At 38.5% G+C, this 24,400-nt stretch overlaps 1 protein-coding gene across 11 annotated transcripts in view; it reads left to right on the top strand.

Moving 5' to 3' along the window:
* INPP4A (inositol polyphosphate-4-phosphatase type I A) overlaps nucleotides 1-24,400 on the top strand; it is a 110,555-nt gene that overhangs the window by 57,712 nt on the left and 28,443 nt on the right. For 5 of the 11 annotated variants that reach the window (XM_057381495.1, XM_057381498.1, XM_057381494.1 and 2 more), the window contains 13 exons: nucleotides 7,019-7,237; nucleotides 8,049-8,093; nucleotides 9,562-9,680; nucleotides 9,795-9,911; nucleotides 10,931-11,010; nucleotides 12,376-12,529; nucleotides 13,472-13,562; nucleotides 14,243-14,390; nucleotides 17,186-17,316; nucleotides 17,695-17,799; nucleotides 18,588-18,696; nucleotides 20,327-20,344; nucleotides 22,827-23,010. In XM_057381495.1, coding sequence (XP_057237478.1) covers nucleotides 7,132-7,237; nucleotides 8,049-8,093; nucleotides 9,562-9,680; nucleotides 9,795-9,911; nucleotides 10,931-11,010; nucleotides 12,376-12,529; nucleotides 13,472-13,562; nucleotides 14,243-14,390; nucleotides 17,186-17,316; nucleotides 17,695-17,799; nucleotides 18,588-18,696; nucleotides 20,327-20,344; nucleotides 22,827-23,010 — 1,407 coding nt within the window. In that variant the 5' untranslated portion in view covers nucleotides 7,019-7,131. Of the gene's footprint in view, nucleotides 1-1,008; nucleotides 1,135-7,018; nucleotides 7,238-8,048; nucleotides 8,094-9,561; nucleotides 9,681-9,794; nucleotides 9,912-10,930; nucleotides 11,011-12,375; nucleotides 12,530-13,471; nucleotides 13,563-14,242; nucleotides 14,391-17,185; nucleotides 17,317-17,694; nucleotides 17,800-18,587; nucleotides 18,697-20,326; nucleotides 20,345-22,826; nucleotides 23,011-24,400 lie in introns of all 11 variants that reach the window. The other 6 variants (XM_057381500.1, XM_057381503.1, XM_057381501.1 and 3 more) reach the window with 4 other exon arrangements.

Raw genomic sequence — 24,400 nt, 5'->3', positions numbered from 1 at the left:
CTTTCTTTCTTTTTTTTTTGTTTCAATGGGTCTTTCCCCCTACCTTTGTTCCCCTGCCTCACTCTTTCTTGCAGCAGGAGAAGCTCAGAGAAGGAGTTAAGCTCTTTGTTTTTTCCAGCTAGAGAAGGAGTTAAGCTCTTTGTTTTTTTCCAGCTAGAGCAGTACTGTTTCTGCATTGTTAGCTTTATGGTGATGATGAAAGACTGCTCTAGGAAAGGCAGGTGTAGGGTGTGTGTTAAAAGGACCATCAAATTTGGAGAAGTGTTTCCAGTCCAGACTTCTAAACAGAAAATATGTCCCCATTCTCATGGGCTTTTCTATGTCTGTGTTGGCAGCTTGAGAGCCCCAGGTCATGAGGAGAGAAGTCATCCTGTGCAAACTTTATCAAAAAGTGCCCAGCACATTTCTTGTGAAGAGAGCAAAGGTTAATTTGGGGTAAAAACCATTTGTAAGCTGTTTCAGTTTCTGCTGGTAAAATGACRGAGGAGGCTGAGAGCTTTGGACTTCAAACTGCCCTGTAGCAAAACTCAGCATTTTCCATGGCATTGGGCTGTGTTCAGCTTGATAAAAGCTGTTCTCCAAACAGAGCTGTGCATTTTCCTTTTCAACTAACAGACGTGTGTTACAAATGCTCGCTTCCACCTCTGGATCTGCATGTTTTTGTGCTCATGGAAGCACTAAAGGAATAAAATTAAAACAAGTCTCRTTGAGAAGAATGCCAGTTTGTATTTCTGTTGTGAATATGGACAAATAGTTTTAATTTGCACAAAGAACTAAGTGGCCTAAATTGCAGTTTCCTATAAAAAGTACACAGATATACTGAAGAGTCAAAATTAGGTTTTTTGATTATTTGACTTTGCTGAAGTTCCTAGTGGGGAAGGATCAAGAAGAAATTTTGCGAATCACAAACTTATCTGCAAGTAAGTGGGATCTGTGGACAGGAAAGCGAAGAGAAAGAAAATTACTTCCTGGTGCTGAAATGTCCTTTTATCTAAATATCACTCAAAGGTTGCATTCGGGGATTTCCACATTGCACAGATATATTTGTTGCATCTTGCAGCAGTTGATTTCAGTTTCTTGWGGACAACCTTTCCCTGTTCCTGCTSCRGTTACTCACTTGCTCAGAATCCTCAGGTGAGCTTTGGAGAGTGATAAGGAAATTCTTTATTAATGTATTATTTTTGTCTTTGTTAATCAAGATTCTGGTGGGTGGGAGAAGGGAACATTTAACCAGCTTGTGAGGGGAACCTAGAGTTATGGGTCAGACTTAGAGGGGGAGATRCAGCCTCTTTGTGGAGCTGACAAATTAGAACGTGCCCAGTATATCTTAGTGGGGAAGTAATGTCAGTGGGAGGCAAAGGTTCATGTTGGATACTGGCACCACTTGCATTCTTTTGCCTTCCCAAGGCTTAGATCATTAAATTAATGGACTGAAACTGTTGCCAACCTATGAATTTGCAGTATRCATCATCTGTGTTGCTGCCCCCGTGAATTTGGCTGGAAAGATCTGACTTAAGGTGCCAAATTCAATGGCTTTGACTTTTCCTATTTGATCTGTGTGAGATTCAGGACATTCAGACTGTCATTAAATGAGATGGAAAAGTGAAGTGCATGTCAGACTGTWAAGAAAATAGCTCTTAATTGGAGTAAGTCTTAGCAGGCTTTTGSTGGGTGCTGCTGTCCTTTTAGCTGATGTTCTGCTCTTGGCCTGCCTCTGCAGCCATGAATGRTAGAGTTGATCCAGACCTTCACCTCAGATCCTTGTGTGGTTAATAAAGTTCCTTACATCTTCATTGAAACAGCTGTTCAAGGTGGGTTGCTGGAAATGCTGAAAGATTGGATTTGAGCCAACATGGCAAACCTTTTTCACAACCAAAGTTTTTATTGTGGGAGGTAACAAATAAATAATAAAACACTCCCTGCATGCTAGTTATACTAGAAATGGGGCTCTTATGTGAAAGGTTACATATTCATCACTTAGCATAGTCTGGCATTTCATCCTTTCCATTGTTTTGTCCATATTGATACAGTTAATGGGATGTTAGTTGGAAACCAGGCCATGCTGTTGATCTGAAATACTTACTGTTTCAGGCAATATTCACTTTCCTGATTTTGTGTATTGTTAAAACATTTTCAATCAGAAGAACTTTTTATGAAGATGTTATTTGAAGAATGCAGTTAGCTGAAGGAGCCATCTTTATGTTTCAAAATGGATTTTTCACAAACAGGAATCCTAATTTGTAAGGTTCAGGGAATGGTCCTTACAGTTTGGAGAGTCTAGAGGCTCTAAAACTAATTGCAGTTCATTAAGTACCTCATAGCTACTTTTTCACTCCCTCTTGAACATGATGGTAGACTTTCAGTAGGATTACATCTGCTTTTTTTTTTTTTTCCCAAGTGTTAAGGGAACTGGCACGTTCTCCTTTTTTTTGGTTATTCTCTTCATGTAGATGTATCAGTAACATGAAGCCTTCCACTGCTATTCAGTTTTTTGCTTTGGTATGTATCTTTACCTGATCAAAGAGCACTCTGGCTGTAGAAAAGTGCAGTCTCAAAGTCGACTTTGATTCAGTCAGTAGCTGGAGTATCCTCTTTCTCCTGCTCATTGATGTGTGAATTGGGAAAACCCTGTTTCCTACAGTTGTGTAAGGAGTGTCAGAAAAGTAAATGTTAGGCTGAAAGAAGGTTTGATCTCACATGTTTGTTTCAAGTGGCAGTTTGGCAGGAGATTTTTTTTTCAAGGGGATGGACCAAAGCACTTTACCAAAACAATTGGTGAGATAAGGAGAATTTTAGCTTGTAGTGGCACCAACTAGTCATCAGGGCTGAGATGGGGCTGAGATGATCATCATTTCTGCTTGAGATCTTTCAATTAGAGTGATAACAAGTGAGGACACTAGGCTACACAACTGAGCAAAATAGCGTTTGCTTTCCACAGCCAACTGGCAGGATTGAGGGTAGCAGGGCAGAAGTGGCATCTGATTGAGACCTTTTCTTCTGGTCATATGCGTTTGTGCTGATAGAGTGCTAAATAAATATTCACATAACTGAAGAGAGGCTTGTTCAGAACCCTTTTCTGAACTGTGGGCGTGGCCATTGCTGGTGTTGGAGATCAACAGCAGGTTCTCATGTTTCTGTTGAAAAGTGGGCTTGCAGCAAAGCTGCATAAAGTGCAAAGCTGCACATCTTGCCAATGTCCACTGTCTGCAGTCTTAGTAAGGGCAAAGCCAAAGACTGTGTGTAGATAAATCATGCCATCTTCAGGTGAGGTTGCCTGGGCAGGAATTACATCAGCGTGTGGGATTGCTGGCTTCTGGAGTGGTACCAGTCTTTGGAAACAATCCATTTGAGAACAGGTACCATCAAAGGAAGCTGTGTGATGTGCTACCTTTAATTTGGTAAGATTCCTACCTCCACTGATTTTTGTCAAAAATGGGATCATAAGGTTGTAATTGTTGAAACAATTGGCATTTAGGGGAGGGATCAGAACTCCTGTTGTTTGGCTGTGCATTGAGTAGAGAGAATTCACCCCTGCCTGAGCTAACACAACTGTGGGAGGAATCCAGTTTGCCCAGCTGTAGCATCAGGCCTAAGCTAGTCATCTAAATTATTTTTATAATTAGAGATAGGAATCATCATGGAGTGACTCATTCCACCTACCTTGGGAAATAGTGACTTGTTCTCTGGAAGTGCCTGTGTCTCATCATGGGCTATAGAGAGAACCTGAGCAGTGAGCTGAGATCAGATACCTGCCTCCTGRGTAATATCAGTGAGATAAAATCTTTCCATAAGTGATAAGATCTCATGTTAAATACYTAAGCTGTCTTTGGTCATTGGTAGGGCTGGTGATTAAATCAAGAAACTGAGACTGGAATTCCCCATTTCTTRTACTGTATTATGGGAGAGATGGGAGGTCTTAAAAGACATATCCTTTTAATGTAAATGTACTTGAATGAGATGATAGCACTGTCAAGTACAAACCTTCATTTAGCCTGCAGTAAACTTTAACATAAATCACTTCTACTGAATGCTCATTGCCAGCTGTAGAGGCCTCCCTCACATAGTATTTTCACCCAAYAGAGTAAGAGACCTCCATCCTGATCTTTTGAACTTCTGTGTTTTGACATAGGGTCTTTTCTCCTGACAGTAGCTGTTATAATTCTTCCAAACAACAACACTTTGAAAGTTTTGCTGTAGAAAAGCAAGTGTAGTAGCAAATGCTGTCTTAGACTCAACATATCATATACATTCCGTTTCTTTATAGCACCAATCCTTTTGGTAAATGTTAACATGTTTCTTACAGCTATTCTACCCGCTTACCTATGCTGACCTGAAGTCAGTCCTTTTCGGCATAAACTTATTCCTTCTCTGACTGTRTTGCCATGGCTAGTGCTGGGTGAGGTTCAGTAGAAGATCATACAGTTCTTCTATTTTCAATAAACTTTAATGTGAGCGCTGGTAATCAGAAGTTAAATTTACAGTTAATCTGAGGATGGTACCTGCCCATTGGCTGTGATTTATGCAGTATAAAAGGATTGTTAATTTATGATGATTATTTTGTTAATTTCTTAGATGTAGATTTAACTGATATTATGATGCAAAATCCCTCCCCATGTGAGGAAAAGAGCCCTCTATCAGTGTAATCCTTGTAAGTAATGTAAAGATGTGTCATTAGATGAGAAATTAATACTGCAATTTAAATGAATAGTTGAGATCTTAGACAGCCTTGGAAAATTACTGTGCTCAATAATATTTAAATAGAAATAGCTTCAAAACAAATTAGATACTGGATCCTCTTTTAACTTATCAAGGACTGACCCTTTCTAAGGATGTCAGCAACTGCAGAGGCTTTAGCTGAAAAGCAGCTAGGCTCTTTAACCTAACTACTGTCTGTGACTGTACCTTTGTGAACGTATTAGTTACTCTCTAATAAGGTATTTGTAGATTTTGGGGGAAGGGACTTTGGCATCCTGTCTGAGTGTCTCCAAGTACATTTGTAGGTCTTTTCATTAGGCAGTTAGATTTAATAGACTTACATACTATTAAACATCACATTAGATAAAGAACAAACCAAGGAAAGCCCACTGCTGAAAGAAGGGAGGAAAGCCTACTGCTGAAAGAAGGGAAAAATTAGGAGAATGGAAAGACTTTGAAACTGTCAAAGAACTTTGATACAATTGTATTTTACCAAATACTAGGACATTTAGTACTATTTGAGAAAGATTGGTTATTCACTAGCCACTTACACATTAATAAATACAATAAATGTGTGTGATCAAACCTTGGARCAACCAGGTTGGCCAAAGTGATACATTCTTGTCCAAAACCAACTGGACACAATCCTGAGAAACTTCCTTAGAGCAAGGGGGTTGGATGAGATCAATTTCAGAATTTATCCAACCTCGACTAATCTGTGATTCAGTATGAACTGGAAAACTGCCTGCTTTAATTTTTGGCTGTCAGTAATTATATCTATAGGCAGAGTGTTGTTTTGTACACTGTCACTGAGTTTCAGAGCTTTTGGGGMTGGGATGTTCAGAGCTCTCAATTTCTGCTTCTTCCATTCAAGAATAATTTTTTTTTCTGTTTGGAATTGTCTTATGATGTATCATATAAACTTGAGTTGAWTCAAATTCTTAGTTCTGAGTGGCAACAAACTGGCCTGTCTCATAGACACAGCCTAAATTCCTTCCTCCTTAGAATGAGCTCCTCATTTAAAATCTAATTCCTAAGCTGATGTAGATGGCCAGAGCTGTGTTCAGTTCAGTTATCTTAGATGCTTACCTTGCATTTGAATTTTTGATGCCCAGTGAAGCAGTGGCAGTTAAGAAGAAGCTTGAGTACCCTGTGGAGAGAGGGAGATTCTTCTGAAATCCTACAGAGGGAGATGCTGACTAGTTAARTTCAGAGACTTAAGATAGGCAGGTTAAATGTTCCTTTGGAGGCCTTCAGACAAGTTTAAAGTTCTGGTTTAGAACTTTAGAAWGTATAAGCTAAGTGCTTTATTTAAATAGAATCCATCTTGCTCATTTTTAGTCCATCAAGGACTAAACCTAAAAGGAAAATAATTATTCTCCCATTTTGCAGTGTGGTTCAAATGTTTGGTAGTACGAATGAGAGGCTGCTGTGAAGGTGTTAGTCAGTCTGTTAGTACCTTTCAGGTTTATCAGATTTTRTTCCTCACTTTATAAATTAATGGAGTTTATCATAATAGTGTGAAACAAATACGGAAGTGTCAKAACTGCAGTGCTAGCATAGCTGATTAAAGTAACATTCACATTTAGAATCATAACCAAATTTTCTTTAGATTTTCTTTCCTACTGTAATGCTTCACTTCATAGGCATTGTGAGAGGAAGAAGTCATGAATGTCTGTAGTCAAAAAGGTGTAGGGTGGAGGAAAAGCACAGATGCTGCCACATGCCACATCAGCAGGCATCCCCTTTTGCTTTTTCTTTCCACCACCATCCCAGAATTTCAACATCTCTCTGGCCCAATAGGCTTTATTTATAGTTTTCATTATCCCTTTCTCATGGCAGTAGAGCCTAGAACAACAGTGTGCTGACACTAACGACATTTCCAGCCCTTTTGTTGTGTGTTCTACTGACCTGTTGTCCCTTTGTCCTTATCCCTTGTCCTTCCTCTGCAGACAGAAGCCCTATCTGACAAATCTACTTGTGCTCCCTGGGGATTATGAATACCAGGAAACTTCATTAAGGATGTTTTAATAACTTAGACAAAGGAGAAGAGCAGCTGGTCTGGTAATGAGTCTCTCTCAAGCCCTATTCTCTGACAGCAGAGCMTTTCTTGCACGTGGTCCAATTTTCAACAATTTGCTGTAAAATGCTACAGATGTAAAGTTAATGCAAATGGAGTTAWTGTGCATTGGGTCTGCCTTGAGCATTTCATTTGAATGACCTTAGGTGATTTTATGGCAGTASGTTTGCTGCTGTTGAAAAGAACAGTAGCTGATAGTGGCCTAAAATTTTGGTGTATGTTTTTGCTTTCTCTGTTGCTTAGCATGGTAATATTAGAGGAATAGCAGCTGGAGACAACCTGCTGCACTCTGCTACTCTGTGAGACAAACATCAGCAAAGCCAAGCAGCGAGAAAAGAAGGKCTCTTCATGAGAAAATGACAGCAAGAGAACACAGTCCCCGCCATGGTGCCAAATCCCGCACTGTGCAGAGGGCCTCCACCATTGATGTCACCTCTGACATGGTTGGCCTTTCTCTAACAGGTTCGTACCTTCCTGTCAGCTCTTGCTCTGTTGCTGCTTCTTTCAGAATCTGCCTTATAGTAATGTTGGTTTTTTCCTTTTAATTGCACAAGGATTTAGATATGTCTGGTTATCTGCAAGTAATGAGATAAAGGAACTAGACTAAAAAAAATTTAAAACCTTGAATTTACAACTCCTAAAGTATATGTAACATTAAAATTGGGGAGGGATTAAAAAAAGAAAGTAAGCTAGATTTTTTGCAGTTATGTTTATCACTCAAAATAAGYGATGGGGAGAAAATAACAGAATAATGTCAAGGTCTGGGAAGAGTCTTGCCAACCTCCTTTTTTGACATAGTATAAAATGTTCAAGAGAGTTCAGGGAGCTAGGGTTTATCTCCTTATCTCTTGTGGTTATTAAATTAGGATTGTAACCCTCAGAGGCTTGCTTTCATTAGTAAGAGAGACAGGTACTTTCAAACTTCGTCCTGTTAACTACCACAGAGTAACCGTATCTGATTTAATAACTTGGAGTTAATAGTGGCTCAGGCTTTAATCCTGTTGTTTTCTATTGAGATTAAGCATTTAATATTYCCATATTGCATATAATCTTCCTTAGCTTTACATATTTGAATATGTTTTATAAACTGAGATCATCCCAGGTGTCCCAAATAATTATAGATACCAAGGATTACCAAATAAATGTTTTAGATACCAATCATGGCTGAATTTTTTAAAAAAATGGTATAAAATTCTCTGTGTGATTGCAACTTCAGGAAAAAAAATCACATGACAGGGATGGCTAATCTTGTGTTAATTTTTCTGATTTACAGGAAACATTCAGGATCCAGATGAGCCGATTTTAGAGTTTAGTTTAGGTAGGCTCAATGATTTTTATGCGAGTTTTGATGATGCATGGTGTTGAAYATGTCTGGGGTTTTGTAAGTGTTGATTCTGAAGTGCCTTTCATATAGTAAGGTTTGCAACTTTGCTCTGATTTTTATGGAGATGTGATACAGTTTTTTGTGCTGCAGGTACACTTTCTTTTGATAAGCACCCAGCAGTTTGATTTTGTGAAGTTTCTATATAGTTTAGTCTATAACTAAAACATCAGTCCTGTAAAATTTTAAATGCTTACTATGTGAACTTTATTATTAAATGTTTACTTTGTTGATATGAAGATGCAGTGACACTGTCTTCAGTGTCAGTATATCCGCAGTTGAGATCTTCAAGCAARCTGAAGATTTGCTGGAAACACCATTTAGAGCAGAATATTTTCTAAGAATTGCAAATTACACATAGCTTTTTTCCTGGGGTCTTTTCTGACAAGTGATAATTCAAGATGCAGAAGGAACCTGAATTCTGAGMTGGTTGAATTTGGAAAAGAAGCTCATGCATTGACTCASTTCACTTGAAGAATAAGTGAAAAAYATTTTCTTCATGAAARTTCAGTCCACCCTWTCAACTGCAGGATGGTTTTCTTGGCTTAATAGTGGACTAGTATTTGGAAGRTTATGCTCTTAAMAGTGTGCTTRAAATGAAAAATTMGATAATTTTCTCAGATTTGTGTAATTGTTACGAATAGTAATCTTAACAAGCACTGTCAGAGCKGAATAAGCTACTTAAAATATTTTCAGATTAATTAAAAATATCTAGAATTACAAAGCTGTTAAAGTAAATCTCAGAATTGACTTCCTGCACASTGGACCTGAATCAGAGTTGGACCACATTGTGCTTACTTACTTATCTAACTAGACAGAATTTGGCTCTGAAGTTTAATGTAATTGTGTAGAGTCACTCATTCAAATTTTTGGAAGTTCTTTCATACTCACCATAGTCCTTTCTCAGCAGTTAAACTCACACTAACATTTTAGGGAAAATGAATTGCTGTGATTTTACAATTACAAGCTGGTTTTCCTCATGGTAGTGCTGCTTGATCAGTGTTCAGGCGCTTCTGTTGGTTCTCCCTGGGCAAATGCCATTTGATAATGGGCTTAATGGAGCGTGACTTCAGATCAAATGCAGCCACGCTCCTGAGATTCCCAGGGGAAAACCTATGCATGTAGRATGAGCTTGCCAGGGGGTGGATAGGCTCATATTAGAAGGGAATAAGTTTAAATTGCAGCTGTAGAGCTTGGAGCCAGACTGATCTGATTGCATGTTTACTGTTTGCATGCACAAAGGCGAGTGATGTCTGATTTTAAAGTGTGGTGGTAGAATGAATATTAAGCCTTTTGTGGCTTGATTGCTCAGGGTATATAATGGGGTTTTATAAAAATGTAGAGTCTTACAGCAATATGAAAAGTATCCTGAATCTAAACTTATTTATCTGTTGCATACCTAAAGCTTGCAGTGAGCTGCTAACTCCATCGCTAGATCGAAAACCAAATAGTTTTGTAGCAGTGAGTGTAACTACACCTCCCCAGGCATTCTGGACGAAGCATGCACAGACAGAAATTATTGAGGTAAGTGGTGAGGTACTTCTAGAATACATTTAAAATCAAAGCTTACACAGGAGTCATTTCTTCCTAACAAATACCACCTTACATTAACTTTTGGCTTTTTGTTTATGATTACAGGGAACAAGTAATCCTATCTTTCTAAGCAGCATTGCCTTTTTCCAAGACTCTCTTATCAACCAATTGACACAAATCAAACTCTCCGTGTATGACGTCAAAGATAGATCTCAGGGAACAGTAAGTTTTCTTTATTCTGTTGCCAGTGTGGAGCAAGGAAATGAGAGCCAAAAAGTTAAAACTAGTAACTGCTGTGGAAGAAAACAAAGGGGTAGCAGCAATGATCATACAGAAAACAAGATGGGTATGGAAAGGAGGAAAAAATGAGATTGGCTTGGCAGAGTGAGAAGCATTGCCCATTTTCTGAAATAAGGCTTGTCTGCAACAAGTTTGAAAACCATGGATTAAGATTAAAAAGGTCCTGTCACTTGAAGTCTTACATTGTGAACCTCTTTAGAGAACTGGATGATCAATAAGATCCAATATCCCTAAGTGAGGCTTCTAGGATGTGCCAAAATGCSAYAATACAACTGTCCTTTGGAGCAGAKCAGCTAAATTCCAGAAATCRCCCTGCCCTGATACATTAGTGATTTTGTTCAGGGGTAAGGTTTGTTCTTTAACTGAAAGAAGTTTAAATCTCAGCGCTCCCATGTTGCTGCTTGGATYTGTGAGAAATTCAGGCCATGTATTCTCAGGCTGTTGTATAGAATACCATTTCACGCCCTATGTGTCTGCTCTTCCACGAGCACAGCTTCCTCATTGCTTGTTCAGCACTCTGTTCAGTGCTTCATTGGGAATCTCTAGGGAAAAACAAATCCTTCCAGAGGAGGTGAGTTCTTTAGGAGGAGCCAAGTTTGCATCAATRATGCAGCCTGAGCCCTGTTCAGTCACTGCTTTCAGTGTTCCTGAATTGCTTGGCCTAAGCTCATATATACTGAGGTGCCTCCACTCAGTAACAAAAGGAGGTGCCTCCTCCTAGAGAAACAAAAACGCATACTGTCCTCCAGTAGAAGAAATTTTTTTATAAATCACCAAATATATTAAATTTTAAGAGGTTTTAATTAGTTATGTGTGGAATATTTAGTTACGGTTTTGCTCTTGGGCCTTTCTGCATATTAATTGTATTTTAGACTTCAGTGTGGATAAAGGCTTTTTTCATTGTAAAGGTAAATACAGTTTTGGAATTCATCTTCTTTCAGATGTATTTGTTGGGTTCTGGGACGTTCACTGTAAAAGATCTTCTTCAGGAGAAGTACCACAGATTGCACATAACACTAAGGTTTGTAATATTTTCCTTCATTTAAGTGTTAATTCTTAGTTCTACAAAACATTCTTAAGATGTGTGAAAACCTCTAATTTCATGACTAAGTTGAAAATGGACTTTATTGAACTCTCTAATTTTGATATGAAGTATATTCTGATTATCAGTGTGGGAATACATGCATTTCTTCTCATTGTCACGTTACTCTCAAATGTATAAGCTGAACACAGAGCATTGCCAATAAAAATATTCTATGATTTTTAAACCTTTTCTTGTGCCTCTTCCTTTGGCCTCCCCAGTAAAATCTTGAGGAAGAAAAAAGTCTGTTCCAGCAACTTTTGTCTTAGTTATCTCAGCATATTTTTACATGTAAACAGCAATCTTAAAATACCATTTATACTTCATCTTAAAATAATAACATAATGTCTCTGCCAAAATTACTGCGTCACAGGTGAGACAATAAATGGCACTCATGATAGATCTAGGTACCTGTGTGTACCTTAAATCCATCAGGAACATGGCTTTTTTCTGTCTCTGACTCACTTTATTTACTGCCCTTTCAGTCATGTGTACGGATGGTGTCAGCTTCCCTCCCCAGAAGGGAGATGGCTGCTGCTCTGGGAAGGTGGGATAGAAAGTTGTGTTGGCTCCTGCTCTGCAGCTGCCCAGCTGTTCATGTCTTGTCTCAGCTGTCGGTGGCCAGATTCCTGGAGAACTCTTGTAATAGTTTCCACACAACTCCCTCATGTCCAGGATTTTTCTCTGCCTCAGGGGTCTTATCTCCATTGAAAATGTTGACCTTTTCTAGATCACTTCTTTTCAGGATTCTTCTTTTTAGCATCAATTTTTCTTTATGGAATGTCAGGTGCCCAGTTTTCCCAGTCTAGTCTATCTGCAGAGGCACAAGATGTGATGATCAGCCTCATAACTGGTGACCTTGACTGACTTCTCTGTTGAGAGGAAGATTTGGTGCTATTTCTGTTTGGTCCACATATTATCAAAGTCTACCAGTTGCAGCTGTGCCAGCTGGAGTTAAACTGCACCAATGAGTGTTAAAAGTTTGGTTTCAGACATTGAAATGCACAGGCAACAAATGTGTACATGTACATTCAAATATCTGCGCCATATTAATGTTCACAATTTAAGCTGCTTTTGCCTAATTGTAAATCTGAACTCTTTCTGGTTTTACAGAAGCATAGAAACATGTGTGTTGTTTTAGGCTGCCTTCCATACAGCATCCTTACAGAATAAGGGGAGTGTTCTCCTCTTGGAAAAACCCAGTATAAAACCATTCTAAATGAAGTTGAAAAGCATCTTATTTAAAATGTTCATTAAGTTTGAAGATTAATAGCCTTTTATAAGTGTTCCCTTGTTGATGAACAGGTCCTCCTCCAAAAAAATCTCAACGCAGAGTATTTGTTGCAGGTCGGCTGAAAGTGACCGTGTAGGTAACATCACAGTTATTGGATGGCAGATGGAGGAAAAATCTGACCAAAGGCCTCCAGTGACAAGGTCACCTGATACAATTAATGGAAGGGTGAGTATGAGTATTGTATCAAATTCAGAAGAATGGAGATTTATTGCCAACATTGAAATAAGCTAGGTTGACATCTGCTGTCAACTTTCCTGCCCATCTTGATATTTAGTATGCTTTACATTTTCAAAATATTGTATGGAGCCTGATGGACATGAAACTGTTTTGAGTTTTGCAGAGCTCTTGGTGCTCATGTGTGGAGTTAAAAGTCTTGGGAAAAATTTTAATTTGGAGTGATTAATCTTTAGCTTCACATACTCTTGTTCTTCATTGGAAGAGGCTCCTGGTAYTGTTCATTGGTGCAGGTAGTACATGGATAGCCAGTTTCAGAGACATGTGGTATTTCATTTCACACTGTGAATTGGAACATGCCTATAAGCAAAACGGTAATGCGGATGCTAGGGAATTCCCAGAATCTGAATAAACTGAAGAGGTTACTTGACTATTGGATTTTTTTCTCCTAGTCCCCAAATATTTGCTTGAGAGCAGATGTTTGTAGCGCTTCCTCAGCCTAGACATCTGTTTAATCCTGTTTTGAATATCTTGATGATCATTACACTCTTACATGTTTACTGTATTCACAGTGTGCCTTAGTATCACTTTGTATCCTACAGATCTGTTCATGCYTTTTGAAGCAGTATCTGTAAGGACTCTGGAGCTGTGCTAACATAAAGTAGTTAAAAGCCTGGRTGACAATTTTTGCAGAATTTTGAACCGTGCAGTAAAAGTAAATAGAAATGCTTAGGATTTATTATTTCAGCCTGCAATATTTTTTGTCCACAGTATTTGGACAAATAAAAAAATATTTGAATTATTTGTTTAAAGCATGTGTTGAGTTGAATATTTCTATGAAGTCTGTATGATAGGTCATCACTGCATATTGCTTGGGCACTGAGGTTTCATTTTTTACTATTTCTGGGTATTTTTTTTTTGGTTTTTTTTCAGACTGTGTTGCCAGTTGATGAGAGTTTAACAGAATCTTTAGGAATCAGATCCAAATATGCTTCATTGCGGAAGGATGCACTACTGAAATCTGGTAAGCTGCCCTGSCTGTAACAAGTAAGCTTTAGGCATCAATAAAAGCTAATCTCTCCCCGTGTGCCTGTGGCCCCAGGGCATTTCAGCAGATGTTTCATTAGAATAGGAACAGGCTGCTGATTGAGCAGTCCTTTGAGGTCATACTAGAATAAATCAGTTTATCATCTGCACTATTCTGTGTTGTAAAAACAGCAGAAGCAAACTTTTGCTTTTAAGTTGACTGTAATATAACATTTTCCATGCCATTTCATAGTCTGTTCCTAAGAAATTGTTGCAGTGTGAGGAGAGGAACAGAGGAAAGAAAGTTGCTTTAAAAAGAGAATCTTGCAGAAAGATTGGTTTTCCAGCAAATGATTGCATGAGAGGAAAACCCACAGTACTTAGACAAAAAAAAAAAAAAAGGATTTTAAAAAAGCATTTAGAAGTCAAGTTCCTTACCAGTGTTTTTAGTCATTTGGAATGGAGGCTTTTCCTGCAAACACTTAAAGAATGGTCGTTGCAGAATGACCATGCTTGGAAAAGGTAGACTGATGCCTGGTTAAACCAGATCTTCAGATCTTTACAGCAGGGTGTTTAAGCATTTTAGTGAACTGAAACCATTTACGTTAAAAAAGAAGAGAGTTTGTACACTTTTGAATCAAACCCTWGGCTTAAATAATAATGGTTTTAATTCTTTAGTGTTCGGTGGTGCCATTTGCCGAATGTATCGTTTCCCAACCACTGATGGAAACCACTTGAGAATCTTGGAGCAGATGGCAGAGAGCATCCTGTCACTGCACATCCCTAGACAATTTGTGAAGCTGCTTCTAGAAGAGGATGCAGCAAGGTGAGTTTTGGGATGGTTTACATGTGCAGTAATACAGCAGTGATGTGGCTGTTACTGAGTTACAAAGGAATAAATACATCTGTGTTACTGCACTGACTGCTTAGTGAGATAAGAAACAGCTTTGAGAGTCAAAAGAGTAGTTTTGAATGGAAAACAAAACAGAAAAAAAAGTAAAATAAAATGCTGTATTACAGTAATGGCATTGTCTATGGAGGTGGGAGGGAGAAGGAAATCTGTTAAGCATTTTGTAGGTTTATTCTGAATTTGCTTCTTTTTGAAGGCAACATACTCCTTTATGAGTTTTACTTCCCTACATTTGTAGGCTGTGGTTTGCAAATGTAATGGTTTATATATTCTTTATAAAGGCCAAGATTGGAATGTTTAAGAATTTTAGCTGTGTTTTTSAATATTGGGCTTTTCTTTTGACTTGTTTGAATCCAATCCTATAGACCGTAACTAAGTCTGACCTTAATTAAAGGTAAAACTAACTAGTRCTCTCATTATTAAGACATTTCAATTCCTTTGGGATATTGTGAAATAAAATAATGGATTAAAATATTCATTTTAGGTATTTTCGTATTTTGTGAAAATTATGAGCTCTCACAGGAAGATGGCAGAGACTTTTTGGAATGCATGGGAAAACTGATTGAGTTTCAACTGCACATTGATTCTTTTTTCTGATGTTATGTTTTTAGTCATGTGCATTGAGATTCTAGAGATTGAGTGCTGTATCTTGTCCAGCTGTCCTGCTACAACCTTGATGGAGCARGCTAGGGATATGCCATTGTACATTTGGTCATGGGTTATTTGTTTTTTATTTGATATCTTTGTTTCTCTACAGCCKTTTTTGCAGTAGCTTTGAAAGCACCTATTCATTGTGGGGTACAACCATAATAAGAGTTTGCAAACTTATCCACAAGGTGCTGTGTAACATGGGCGTAGTTTAAGGACTTGAAGATAAGGAGAATTTAGTATGAGTGAGGGAAAAGATGTGGGTTTCTGTAAGACTGTAGAAAGTGAATTGGCCTTGAAATGTGGCTGTTCAGAGGCTCTTGCTAAAATCATGCTGAGATCAGCGGATGCCTGTTGTAAACAGGTACAGGTTAATAACAGCCCAGGTGATTGTTAATAAGCCCTTTGGTTTGTACACTGGATTGTGTGGCTGAAAGGTAAATAGGCCTTTGTGTAATTACTGAGAAAGGCTCCCTTGTCTCTGTTCAGTTGAGGTGACCCTCAATAATGTGCACAATCACACTTTGTATTCATAGAGTTGCTCAGMTTTGACCAAGCTCTCTGTTCTCCCTTCTGAGTGCTGCAGCCCAGAGGAATGACAGGCAGCTACACAAGCACAGCTGCTTCTGTCTTCACATCCTGGTGACTTTTAAAATRTCCTTGGATAATCACAACTGCTGTYTCTTMCATAAAAGAGGGCTCTTCTGGGCCAGACACCTTTGAAAAGAAACATCTAACTGGGGGTGTGATATTTTGACTGCCTCATTATTTGTGGCACACATATTCCCTGCTCTCTTGGCTCTGTGGGACGAACAAATAAACTTGAAGTGTTAAGCTTTAGGAAATTACTTTAGGAAGACCAGGGCTCAGATTCATGGCTAGTTTTGAGCAGGGAATTTCATGAGATAATCATAATAGCATCTTATGCAGAAAGCATGTCTCGAGATGAAACTGGAAGCATCTTTATCCAGGTCACTAATAAATGTAGTTTACACTGTTGCCTGTTGGCAAATCAATCTGATGTTTTTCTTGGAAATTTAATTTCTTTTGAAAAAATCCTAAATACTGTGGAATGGGAATTGCTCTGTTAAATGCTGTCTTAAATTATACACAGACAATTGGTTAAAACTATGGAATTAGGGATACTGAGCTAACTGCAAAAAGAATTGCTGAATCCTTTTGACAGAGGATTGTTCTACCATTTCTGGGGTAATGTGCTGTTGAATTGGGTCTGGTGCTGAYTTGTTTACTTTTCCCCTTCTTTATTCCAAATAATATCTTAATCCAAGAAGACAGTAATGCAAACATGACATGAAATACAGTATTTTCTCAGCAGCATTACTGGGGAACAGTGTATAACACAGGATTGCCATGTGTGACTGGAAACCTGGCAGTCAGGGTGCARTGGGAAAGCCAGGGTTTTTCCTGCTCATACCTGGGCATATCCAGTCATCCATTATTCCACCTAGGGGGAAACTTGAGTGCCCAAAATCCTTTGTTGGCTCRCCTTCAGTCTCTCCAAACCCTTATTAATCTTCTCAGGCCTTCCCTGGCCTTGCAAACTGTTGTGTACATACCTAACCAATGAATTTACTCCTTGTACCAAATGTCAGATAGGTGCTCATGTCCCACCTAACCTCTGTCACAGTTCTGATTCAGTTTGAGAGCCATCACAGTTCAGTGGAGTGGCCTTGAAAGGTCCTAATTGTCCCAAGTCACCTACATKATGACAGTTCCATAATTTACAAATTCTCATAATAGTTTGTGAGCTCCTCCTGAAGGATGGGAAGGTCTGCTTATGATCAACATCTGAGGCTCCTGKGGGGACCGCAGTGTATTCTCCTTTGAGGAAGCAATGTACCTCAGAGTGGAGCTGAACAGCTGTGCTTTGGGATGTGTCTCAGGGAGCATTTCCAGTCTGCTGAGTAACTCAGACTGTGGCAAATTGAGAGTGTGTCAGCTGAGGATGATGCTGCGTTGATACAAGGTGAAACTCTTTCTTGGTCAAGTGGACTAGGGGCATAAACATCTCTCTTTCCCCTCTTTTTCTTTCTTTTCCCCAGGGTTTGTGAACTAGAAGAATTGGGAGAACTGTCTCCTTGTTGGGAAAGCCTTCGTCGACAGATAGTTACACAGTACCAAACGATTATTTTAACTTACCAGGAAAATCTAACTGACCTGCACCAGTATAAAGGTGATTTTTTTTTTTTTTTTTGTTTGTTTGTTTTTGTAAAAAAAGTGATTCTTTTCTACCAGGGTTGTTAGTGTTTCTCTGAAATTGGGAACCCAGAATGTGTTATGATGGGTAAAAAAACTGTTATATTATTTGTCTTTATTAATATTTATTGTTAGTTTGCTAATTACCTGGAGTATTTGTCTGCTCTATTTGTGCTCTTATCTTACTCTCAAAGTAGAGAACAAGTGTGAATGGAAATATTTTATTCTGGGTTTTTTTTCAATTGTCTCTGCTTTACTTTCAGCACATAGCAAATGATAAGTGAAGCTTCTTGAATATTTTAGCATAGGCAYAAGGAAAGGGATTTTATRCWTACTTTTGTCCTGCATTTCTYAGGTCCTTCATTTAAAGCCAGTAGCTTGAAAGCTGATAAAAAATTGGAATTTGTTCCTACGAATTTACATATACAGAGAATGAGGGTCCAGGATGATGGAGGATCAGGTATTTGTTTCTCTTTCTTCACTTTATCCAATTACTTTTCTGTCAATTATTTAAATTTCTGTCTTCAACCATACATCCAAGTTTCTACAAACTACTGTAACGGAGGTACTTGGCATTTTTGTGGCACCTTCTATCCTCAGATTCCAAATCGCTTTGCAAAATAAGAGGTGTAATTATTGCTGTTCTACGGGGGGCAAAACTAGGTTCTGCAGTTAACTGAACCCGAGGTGGCCCAAGTTAGAGTTTGTACTAGGGCTGGGTTAAGATGCTGTGTCCCTTCCAGACATTTTGAATGGTAGCAGAACAGCAAAGGTTCTGACTGTTGTTCCTGTTAAGCTCATGTGCATTTTCTCTGTAATCTTGATGTACGGTTATGCAAAATCACATTTGTTCGCATCAACCTTGTTTCTTCATAAACAACCTGGTGTTTCTCTTCTTTTAACAGTAATTCCCCCTAACCATGGACACACACTTGTCCAACGTGTCCATGTGAGGGATTCCAGTAATGTCAGCTTTGTATAAATGTACCAATGTTCAAGATTTCTTTTTCACTGTCAATCTTCTAGATTAAGAAACAGAGGACGTGCATTCATGCATGGGTCTTTCACCTTAAAAAATGCTTGACGCATTTCCAGGGTCTCTAGAACAATTCAGTTTTCCACATCCCTCAAAACCCTGGCAAAGTTTTCCAAAAAATGACTTTCAGAAAAGTTTTTGAACTTAYCCAGTTGTTTGTCCACATTAAAGATGACAAGTTTTCATTTGTAAGTCCTTTTTGTCCATCCCAGATCAGAACTACGACATAGTCACCATAGGAGCACCAGCAGCTCATTGTCAAGGCTTTAAATCAGGTGGCTTGCGGAAAAAGCTGCATAAATTTGAAGAGGCAAAGAAACAGTAAGTAGAAATACTGCTGTGTCAGCTGTTATTGTGCTTTTTCTCCTTGTCCATGTTCAGAGATTTGGAAAATCACTCCATTCTATGTTTTTATTTCATTCAATAATACTTACTACTATACAATATTTTGAATTGAGGATTTTTCTGTGGTTTTTTTTTCTCTAAGAAGGAGAGGGAAAACAGTTCCCTTCTTATATTACTGTATTTATTTGTTTTCTGATGGGCCCTTTGTAATAGTCTTTTTATGAAATCTTTTATTTTTTCTCAATACTCACTGATTCATTAAATTTAGCTATTTTGGCTGTTGGGTTTGGGTTTTGCCTGATTGTGKATCAGAACATTCATCTGCTGAACCTCCTCAGCTGCACCACATCATGCTTTCAACCCATTATTTTCAGGACACTTTCACCCTTCTCATAGCTTCAAGGCCCAGTTRCTGAGCTCTCTTTGGTAAGAAACAGCTGTGCCTGATTGGTAAATTCCTTGCTGCCAAAGTGAGTTTAGTTCTGAAACTATTGCTGGAGGCCTTCCTGCTTTGTCTGAAGGTTTATGCACAGATTGGGCTTCTGAATCTTCCCTCTGCCCTACAGGCAGGATACTTGACCCACATGTTTTCAGGGCCTGCCTAGTGACCTCTTTAGAAGTGTAGATCAATGAACTAGAGGAAGATGCAGAATTTGGGAGGTCACATCTGCTAACCTGCTCCAGCTCCCAGGGAAGAAGTGCTGCAGGGATCTGCATTGCTTCTGCTGCTGTACGGAGCATTTAAGACACAAAAAGAGCAGCAGGACAAGGAGTCGTTGTAGCCAGGGAAAAGGAGACCTTGATAATGCCCTTCCAAGGAAGGATTAGTAGGATTTGGAGCTGATAGGAGGAGGGAATGACGTGGGAACCAACTGCAGAATTAATTTTGGCAGTAGAGAAATGAATAGCAGCATCCTGTGAACGTCAGTCAGATATGTACTGATAAAAAGATCAGTTCAAAAAGAYACCCGGTGTAATTATTGAGGCTTACAGAGTGCACTAGGATAGAACTAGAGGAAACTGTAAACCTGGAAATACTGCTAGCTCACCCTTTAAGTTCTTTTGATATTGTTACTGCTTTTTGAAATAACCTCCTTCTGTGAGCATAGTCACTGGATGGTCCTTATTCCTGCAATAGCTAAGTTCCCATGAGGGTTTTTTTCCCCCTCACGCAATATTTAAGCTGATTGGAGAGTTTAATTTCATGCAATGCTTTTCCTCTAAGCTTTTCAGACCTGTTCTTTCTGGGTCCATGAAAACTGCAGGCTCAACATTTGAAGAATAACTTTCATTTTAAGTTATGTTAGTTTTCTATGTTAGAAAAAAAGCCAGTGTAGTAGAAATGAGATCCATCTCCTCGATTTCATTGTTACATTCAGTTCCTTCTTTCATTGGCATAACTGTGCTTGGTGCATTGACAGCATTTCCCCAGATCAACACATGGTCATCTGGTGATCTGTGATTTTTTTGTTTACAAGTTTATGTACCCACTTTGTTGAAAACAATTACTCAAATAAGTTACTTTCCCAAACATACTTTGTTTTATTTCTGCTTTTGGTATTTGCTAACAATCTGCTAATTTTATTTTGGTTTTTTGTTTTTGTAGCAGTTATGAGGAGTGTTGGTGAGTTTTCTGTTTCTGAGCGTTCTATAGAGGGTTTCTGTTCCCTGGGTTGTTTTATTTTTCTTTCCTTTGGCAAAAATCTGGTGTGTTTTAAAGTGTGCAGGGCTTTTTAATRTCATGCATCACGGCATCCCTAATTGTGCACTAAGTAATTGTAGCTGCTTTGTAGAACATGATGTGTGAATGAATTTCATTTCATCTGCAATGTTTGTTTGCAATGAACAGCTACCTTCCTGGCTCTCTCTGATCGTAAGAAGTTAGAAAACTGAAAATCAGAACACAGAGATTTTATATTTTTCCCTGTGTTATTTCCAATGAAAACTATCTGAAATGAGAAATTTCTCTGCCAGAGATGAAAGATAATTTGATGTATTTTTAAATTTAATAGTGATAGATTTGGCATGGTTTATATTTTTGTAACCCATGTCTTTATTTAAACATTTTCACTTTACTGTTGTTTATTTTTCCTCATGTTGTGGTGTTCAGTGCTATGGAAAGCAGGTATTACTTGATGGTTCAACAATGCAGAAGTTCTGCTCTAAATTACTCTTACTGAGGTTGAACCCCTAATTCACTGAGAATTTAAGTCTGTGTTACAGTTTGCTGGTTTAATACAATGAGAGCTGTTCATTTGAAAAAGCAATTGCAGGTTGGAAAGTAAGTATATGTGAACTTCACACCATAAATTTTTTCCCCCAATCATCAGCAAATGTTTATGATTAAAAATGTAATAATTCTAAATCAAATCTCAATATGCTGCATGGCCTTTTCTGCCATATATGTCTTTATGCATGTTAACCACACTGCCGTGGAAAGAAATTGCTCAGAGGAATTGTCACTAAGCTCCTCAGTCACTAGAAAGCACAAATCAAGTACAGGGAAAGTCCTAAAAGATGACATTAATTTGCTGTGTGGCATAGCAGTACTGGGGGGTGGTTGTTCTCTGCACCAGTCGGGTGGGTGACCAGAGTACAAACAAGGRAACTCTTTCAAAAGTCACTTCTGAGTTACATCCTTTGAAAACAAATYCCTCATCTTTCTGTTTGTAATGGAGTTCAGGCAGATACTGGCATTGAGCTTCCCCCTTGCCTTAATATCCATTAAGGGCAAGAATTGGATTTGTGGCAAGATTKCAAAGTGTGCCCCACCCAACCCTCCTGTCCTACCTCACAGATACGCTGTAGAAATTAACAGCAATGCTTTAAGGGTGGCAGAGGAGTTCCCTCCTACTCCTTGAAGGTTGTGATCTGTAGAAAGAAATTCCTCTCCATGTAGTCTCTCAGCGTGGCTGTCTCCATTTAACAATGCTGAGATGGGTGCAAACAGTAGGTTCTTCTGTGTTGTTACTATGCTGACACCATTGATGAATTAAAAAAAAAAATTAAGATAATACACAATTAGTGTCACCTCATGCTTAATGCCATGTCATGAATGGGCATTGCACTTGGCACAGCTGGAGATGATGTGAGGGCCTGGTCTTTGGGTACCTTTCCTACTGGGAGAGAAAAACCCAGCATTTTACTTCACAAAGGGARGACTATTCAGTTGGTTCCACATAGTTAATTGTTAATAAGAATACAGCTTCATCTGTAAGTAATTTTATAAGTTAAAAGGCAGCTTTTGTGAATGACTTTTTTCAGGTAAGATTAAATCATCCTGTGGAGGTTCTATTCCCTCTCCAGCAGTTATAGAGCATCTGTCTTGGATTAAATAAGCAACTTCTGTAGACATCTAAATTTAAAAGGGCATAAACTATTCTCCACTCAAGTAAGCACTCTTACTGTAGCTGCAGTGTTCCAGTATAAAGATACCCAATATAAAGATATGTTTGTCCCTATTTTGGTGTTTTAAATGTGTGCTAATAGAAACTACACAATGTCCTTGGATTAGCCTGGAGATGCATGTTTGTTTTTTACGTGTCATAAAATTGGTTTTGCTGTTGTAACTTGATTCAGATCTGCAATACAGGAAGGTGTATACTAGCAGGACTTTTTTGTTAATACCAACGACAGTGTTTGCATTAAAGATCTGGGTGGCTTTTCTTTGTTAGAAGAAGCACAGATTTTCTTTTCATGCTGTTAATAGATACGTTATAAAGCGTTTTTGTAAACCAGGCCTCAGTGAAGTATCTGTGTTGTAAGGAGAGGGAGAATGGAGCAAGATGTCTCTGCAAACAGTGGTTCTGTATCTGATGGCAAAATCTGTCACGCACATTCTCCTCAGCAAAACTGTCCCTCTGGTGTACAAATTCTGCCCACAGCCCCTTGGTATTAGGGATCAGTAAATTTGCATCTGAATGCTTAGTAAAGTCAGAGAAGTCTCTAGGATTATGTTCCTGCTGTGCAATTGCCCACTGGACTTTCACTGWTGATCACTAGTTTAGGTAAATTTTTGTTGTCTGCCATTAATTCCCCAGCATGCCACTGTAATATGTGTACTTCTAGATCAATTTGCCCTCCTAAAATATATCTTTCTTTTTCAGCACTTCAACAAGTTCCCAGTCTATAATATACATCCCACAGGACATTGTTAGAGCAAAGGAAATTATTGCACAAATCAACACCCTGAAAACACAAGTCAGTTACTATGCAGAAAGGCTCTCAAGAGCTGCCAAGGATAGATCAGCTAATGGCCTTGAAAGAACACTTGCCATYCTAGCAGACAAGGTAAGAGAATAATTTATTTCCCCACTGAAGCACGGTGTTCATTTTTTTTTTCTGTCTGTACCTGTAGTAGATTTTCTTGTTTTTACCTTTTTCAGTAGTGTTTTGTAATAGGTACGGTCCTAAAGAAAAAAAATTATATCAGCCTTTAGAAGTTCCTGCTTTTATTTAGGTTGTTTCCTATTTTTCACGCTCTTGCCTTCACCTCCTATTGAAAATGCAGTGGAGAGCAATGTCCTCTGATTCCCTCTATTCATTTATCATATTGCAGTAATGTGCATTCTTCACTTTCTTTTATATCCTTTTCTCCATWACCACCTGGGATTTTTAATGTTTTGAGTCATCTGTCAAGCAGCAGCAACTGTGCAAAAGTTAATGAAACAATTCTGTATTTTTCCRCTGGTAAAATAAGGAATAATGGTGACACAGCCTTTGCTTGAATTATAGTGAGGTAAACCAGTTATTTCTTGATGTGTGCTAACAAAAACCAGACTGGATCCACAGCTGAACACAATCTTTCAGGGAGAAAAAACCCAGATACAGTTTTACTGACCTGTTCTGTCCTTGAAGCTGATCTGAGGGGTCTGAACAGMAGTAGTGGTTAATCAGCTTGCTGTAAATTGTCCCAGTGGAAGGGATATGTATACAACTTTGTAGAGTGCAAGAAGTAATGGAACCTCATGTAAATGCATAATTTATTMTAATACTGGCTCTAAATGAGTACAGTGTGTATAACTGATCCGTGGGATTTTCTACAACAGGATTATGTTTGTATATAACATAGTGAAGTCTTCTTTTTTTTTTTATTAGACATACAGGCCGCATAATTTTCATATTCATATGACTTAGAGAAATCCTTTAATACAACAGCACTCACTAAGATGGGGAAGAAATTGCACTGACTAGGGGGGTTATAGCTTCAGCCTTCCTCTTAAGTCTTGTTATGATTTAAGATAGGATGATTGGGGTAAAGCGTGATCCTTCTGGTGTGTGGGATATAAAAGTCATATAACATAGAATATAGTGAGTTGGAAGGGACCAGTCAGGATCATCCTGGTCCTGCACAGGACATCCCAAAAATCACTTCACCATGTGTCTGAGAGCATTGTTCAAACACTTCTTGAACTCTGTCAGGCTGATGCTATGACCACTTCCCTCGGGAGTCTGTTCCAGTGCTCAAATGCTGCTCATGTGTCAGCATATTATTCTAAGCTTTCATCAAATGGAGAATGAAGTGCAAGTAAAGGGGAATTGCAGATTCCTTAGTGAAATTTTTAACAATTGAAAGTCTAATATTGTGGTACAGACTTTGGAAATGTATAATTTGTGGTTTAGGATCCTATACTGTTTTTTACAGACATTCTGTAAAGGCACCTTAAAGCAATARTTAGTT

Source organism: Malurus melanocephalus, unplaced genomic scaffold, assembly GCF_030028575.1.
Source record: "Malurus melanocephalus ecotype Western Australia unplaced genomic scaffold, MMel_1.1 scaffold_512, whole genome shotgun sequence".
Classification (NCBI taxonomy): domain Eukaryota; kingdom Metazoa; phylum Chordata; class Aves; order Passeriformes; family Maluridae; genus Malurus; species Malurus melanocephalus.
The sequence above is the reverse complement of the archived record's forward strand: the minus strand, read 5'-3'. Positions and strand labels throughout refer to the sequence as shown.